The sequence below is a fragment of the Camelina sativa genome, chromosome 4 (assembly GCF_000633955.1).
Source record: "Camelina sativa cultivar DH55 chromosome 4, Cs, whole genome shotgun sequence".
Classification (NCBI taxonomy): domain Eukaryota; kingdom Viridiplantae; phylum Streptophyta; class Magnoliopsida; order Brassicales; family Brassicaceae; genus Camelina; species Camelina sativa.
Window position 1 is genome coordinate 15,291,388 of NC_025688.1, and position 5,725 is coordinate 15,297,112.

At 39.1% G+C, this 5,725-nt stretch overlaps 1 protein-coding gene across 1 annotated transcript; it reads right to left on the reverse strand.

Annotated features, from left to right (window-relative positions):
- LOC109132506 (defensin-like protein 50) lies at positions 4,563-4,993 on the reverse strand. Its single transcript, XM_019244138.1, has 2 exons — positions 4,909-4,993; positions 4,563-4,726 (listed from the first exon to the last, which is right to left on the reverse strand). The coding sequence occupies exons 1-2, from the start codon at positions 4,991-4,993 to the stop codon at positions 4,563-4,565; spliced, it is 249 nt and encodes an 82-aa protein (XP_019099683.1).

The following is a 5,725-nucleotide window of genomic DNA, read 5'->3' on the forward strand; positions in this document are numbered from 1 at the left end:
GCGTCTTCTGCTTGAGACCATACAGAGCTTTCTTCAGCCGATACACATCCTCAGGATGTTGTGAGTCAACAAGGATCTCTTCTTTGTTTTTCACAATGCATCCATTGGCACTACTCTTGTTCTTGACGCTCCTCTTTATCGCCACTGTATTAACATCAACAGAACATTGAGTCAGCTTCCACACATTACTCTGCTCACATTGTCCCAACTCATCTTGCATTGCAGCAAACCAGAATTCTTCATGAGGTGCCTGCTTGTAATTCCTCGAGTCAATGATTGAAGCAAAGTAGGCAAAATGAACAGGATCAGAGTCCTGAGGAACGATGTCAACAGCCTTCTGATTTTTTCCAGTCAGACGAACAGAAACAATCTTCTTTCCTCTGGTAACTCTACCCCCCCTGAATCGCACCGATAACACCATTAGAGGAGTGATTCCAATGAATCTGAGAAGACTAAGAAAGAACATCTGATGAAGACATGAGGCTGACCAAGGCACAATGGCTTGCAGGTTCTTGTTCTTGCTTCTCATCATTTGTTACCAGATCCTCGTCATTAAAATAATAGTAGAGACTTCCAAACACATGAGAGTGGCTCAATGTAGGATACTTCCCTTTCCATAACTCATAGGAAGTCTTGTCGGTTCCTGATTGAGCAAACACCCAGTTGATGATGTAGCAGGCAGTATGAACAGCTTCACTCCAAAACCAATTAGGAACCTTATTCTCATGCAACATTGCTCGTGCCATCACCTGTAGTTTCTTGTCCTTCTGCTCTACAGCTTTATCCCGTTCTGATGTTCTTGGAACAGAGTATTGACGAGTAAGACCTTTGTTGCAAGGACCCCACATGAAGTGTGGGTCATCTTTCAGCTCAGGAATTCCAAACACAGCTCCTTGACTAGCACACTTCAACATTGTACACATATTCAAGCGATCAAGTTTTTGATACCACATATCAGTGTCCAATGTAGTGGTTGTGTTGACGCACTGCATTGTTGATTCCCACATGTAATAGTTGTTACTAGATCTCCTTCCTTTGAGCCGAACAGATCCTTGCTGATCAACTACCTCACACCCCTTCTTGGTAAAAGTAACATTCAGACATTCATCACATAGTTGACTGATGCTTATCAGATTTGCCTTCAAACCATCCACCAAGACTACATCCTTTAGGTGTGATTGAGAGTCACCATCAGTTGTACCCTTTCCTCGGATTATTCCTTTATCTCCAGTACCAAAGGTAACTCTTCCTTCATCAACAGCCTCTATATGTGACAGAGCATTAAGAGCTCCTGTCATATGCGTAGAGCATCCACTATCAAAGTACCACTTGATCTGATCACCCTCTACTCTTTTGGCCGCGTATGCCATTTGGTAGTTGAGCTCATCTTTCCTGATTACATCCTCTTCTTCTGACCTGACCTCGTTCTCCTTGTTATCTTCAGCATCACTCAGTAGCACTACAGAGTCGTTCAAAGATTCACCCTTGTTATATTCTTTTCTTCCTTGAGGTAGTGCAATGGCCTGCATAATTTCTACTAAATGATTAAACTTAATCTCTTCTAAGTTTAGGGAGTCAACTACAGCAGACCTGTGCGGTTGAAGCTTATCGGACAAACTCCCAAGGAACTTTTTCACCATTGACTCATCGCTGTATCGTTTTCCTAAAACTACAGCCTTTTGTGCGATTTCATTCAACCTATTGTTGTAGCTAGCAACAAATTCTTTTTCCGTCATGTGAAGTCTCTCAAATTCATATGCCAGATTGTCCAATCTGATGCGCCTAGCACTGCTTGTGCCTTCAAACAAGATTACCAGACAGTTCCACGCTTCCTTGGCAGCCACACACCCTCGTACCTGAATGAAGATCTCCATTGGCAGAGCATTGAAGATCACTAATAATGCTTGGGAGTTATATTTTGATTTTGCTTTTTCTTCAGCTGTCCATCTCATCTTCTGTTTTGAAACAAAATCACCTTTCTCGTCCTTGACCATAGGAGATGACCAGCCATCCTCCACAGCAATCCACGCTTCCACAGCAATGCTCAAAATAGTCTGCTTCACCCTGGCTTTCCAGAACCCAAAACTCTCAGAGTCTAATTTCAGTAGTTTTGGTGACACACCGAAGTTCAGTGATATCACCATACCCATGTCGCAAGATCTCACCTGTTATAAAAGGATATCAGAACTTTTATCAGGTGTCCGCTCTAATACCAATTGTAAGGGTATAGAGATACACACAGATGATAAATCCACTTGGAAACGCGCCAAGCAAACACTTCTTATTCAATCTTATACACAAACTTATGTTTCTTACAAGACTTGAACCTCAGCTCACTCTCCTATCTATCTGACACAACACCCTGTGTAGATTCAAGAGAAACTAACACACTCTCCTTCTAAGCCTTTTTATAATTGCTTGAAGGTTACAAATCTCACCACTTTATCTCCAAGAGTGCTACCATTTTTCTAGGCTAGCCCACGTCTACTTATACTCGCACCAAAGATTTCTAACCTAAATCTTTGTGCATCATAACAAAAAAGAAACAATCTTTATCGAATATCCTTATTCCCTTATCGAGATATACTCTTAATATCTTCGAGTATATCACAATCGCTTCTTCTTTCCAGATCCATTGGCTTGTCACCTTGTCGAACAATCTTCCTCCAGCTCAGCACTCCATGCCACGTCAACTAATCAAGCCTCTGGCACTTTCCATAGCATCGTGGCACCGACAGAGCTCTGATGCACTTACAGTATCTACATGTATGTAAAACAACTCACAAAAAGGTGAAAGACGTGAAACTAAGTATAAATAATCCTTCACCTTTTTTTGTCAAAATACTTGCTTTCATTCACTTGAGTTCAAGTACAGAGGGATACAAAGATCCAAAAACTAAAACAAGAGCATACAAAGGCATTTCCTAGTGCCAAACATAAAAAGATAGATTACATCGATCATTAATCCAAGAGAGCTTTGAGTCATTAGCTAAAGAGCAAATAACACATGAGAGATCAAGGTATGTCGATAAGCCTTCCATGAGAAACTCAGTGGAAAGAGAGATGGTCCCTGTCAAACTAAGACTAGTGGACGTTGAAAGAGTAGTCATGGCTAAGCATCTCACCGGCGTGAAGATAGCTACTTGAGGTAGTACAAGGGCCATAACATGGAGCTTAAGAATCTTGGGAGCAAAGAAGCTCACCAATGAAGCTAAAAGGAGGGTGCGCCAAAGATAGGTGAAAAATCGTGGTATAATAGGTGGAGTCTCTCTCGCATAAAATCCTTGGCTATGGAGATTAAGGCTTCCGCACAAAGCTTGCGGTCGGTGTGACACGGACAGATGACAATTCAGATTTTTGGGCAAAAGGTAAAAGGTGGTTGATAGTGATAACAGGTTGACATTACAGATAAGAGTGAAGTTCTTTGGGTGGTGGCTGCAATAGCTAGCTAGTATTGACAACGGGTGACTATTGACAAAGGAACTACCAAATACATAGTCATACTGGCAATAAGAGTTCAGAGCTGAATCGCCTAATAGCTTCAGAGCCAAGGGAATATAGATGACTACCACATAAAGAGCATAAACCAGTGCTCTACCTAGCTGATGGAGACACCCTAGCAGTCTAATCGGTGTATACCTCGAGAGGAGTTTCCTACCTAAAAGGACATACTCATGATTTGGACCTTGATACGAGCTAGGAGTTTTAACAGAGTAGGAAGAGGTTGACCTGGATATTTGGAAGTTGGGCTGAGAAGAAGCACTAGGGTTTACACTTGGTGGCCACAGAGAAGAGAATGAGCGACGACTGGTCGGAGTGGGTGACTGTTGCAGTGATAAGAGCATCTCCGGTGAAAACAGAGACAGTCCAGCCAAGCTCTGTTGGTGGTGAGTAAATAGAGCGGATGTCCAGAAGTTTGGTAAGACCGTAGCCCTAAAGAGAAGTTCGCCGTGCACCGTCGACATCTTCCCCCGGAAAGGCGCATCTGATGGTTCAGAAGGATATTCCTTTGCCATCAACAAAACCAAGGTGAAGAACTTTTCAGGTGAGAACAAGAATCTGGATTTTGAGTTATACAGCACAGTAGACAATCGATCCGCTATCGCAGAACCTGGGACTATGTATAGACGGGTGGAAATCGCCGGAGACCACCCTCTTTCTTTGCGATAGAAATTATTCAGATCTAGATTTTACAAGCTTTTAAAAAGTAGTCAAAAAATTATAAAAATAAAAAAAAAAAAGGAAAAAACACAGAAAAGGAAAAGAAGAAGAAGAAAGATGGGAGCAGGGAAGGAGTGTAACAGAGATCTCCCGACGCCGGCGAGCCAAAGCTACGCCGACGTCAGAAGTTTTTTGCGAAAAAGTTGCCTCGATATTGGTGCCTAGGAGAAAAACTGTCTTATTGTTTTAATTAAAAGAATAAAGACCATAAATATGCCTTCACCTATGACATATTACCCTGCATTAGTTTATTTATTCATGGTATTTTTTATTACAAGAGAAACCACATGCTTCTCGTAATTATAGAAACCCATATATGGCAAATTAAAGGGATTCATCAGTTATAATTTATAACAACAACAATATGGAGGTTCAGAAGGATATAGAGTACGACATCCTCCTGTCACATAGCCCAATGCTATGCAGTCCACGCTGCATTTATAATTATCATATGAACCTATACATTGAGAAATGCATTTTTGGCCGTTGATAGTTGCTTTGATCTCTGCACATATATACACAAATTCCACAGTAATCAAACTATAAAATGCATATTTGTACAACATACCAAATTACATTTTCAAAGATTCATGTTCTTTGATAATTTTCTTAAAATTCTCCATAGTGTAGATTGCTTTTAAAAAATATATATGATTAAAGCTAACTAATTGAAAGTATAAAAAGTACCTGATGCCATAGCGTTTTGGGAAGACATCGAAACAACCAATATAACTAAAAGAAAAGAAGTTACTAAGATTTTTGTGAAACCCATCATCTTCTTCTTATCTTGGTGTAAAAGTTTATTGAAGAAAAGTGGTCTGCAATTTTTTAGATCTTGAATAATCCTTATTTATAGAACAATTAATCTTGGAAATGAAAACATAAATCCTATTATTTTATTTTCCCAAAAAATCTCAATTTTTTATACTACTTTTCTGTATTTCTTACCATAAAGAGTTCTTTCATATTTGTCAACAACATCATAGTTTGGGTAAAAATATATTGAATAAAGTATTTACATAAATATCTTGGAATCAAACAAGTATCATTTGACTTCCAAAAAACAATCTCAATCCTTTTTTTTTTGGTTGTCTGTATATTTTGCTATAATTAGCCTTTCATATTTGGTCAACTTTTGTTGCATTATCAATTTATTCTTACACTCACTCAACAAACACATATACAAGGATACACAATTACAACTGATCTCATGGAGCCTATAGTTACCAACACTGCTTATATGCTGGTCCTAACTTGTTACAGAATGAAGGTCGTACTCTGTTTTCTTCTCCACCAGCATCAAGGAATATACTAAAGCTTAATTAGATGATGATGATTGATGATATTGTATGTTTCCGAGACTTTTGACAACAATCTGTATTTTTCTATTATATCACGCTTATACACATTTTTGATTTATACAATTATCGTTCTTCGTACGTTATCTACATGTATTTTATGTAAAACAACTCACAAAGAAAAAAAAAAAAAAAAAAAAAAAAAG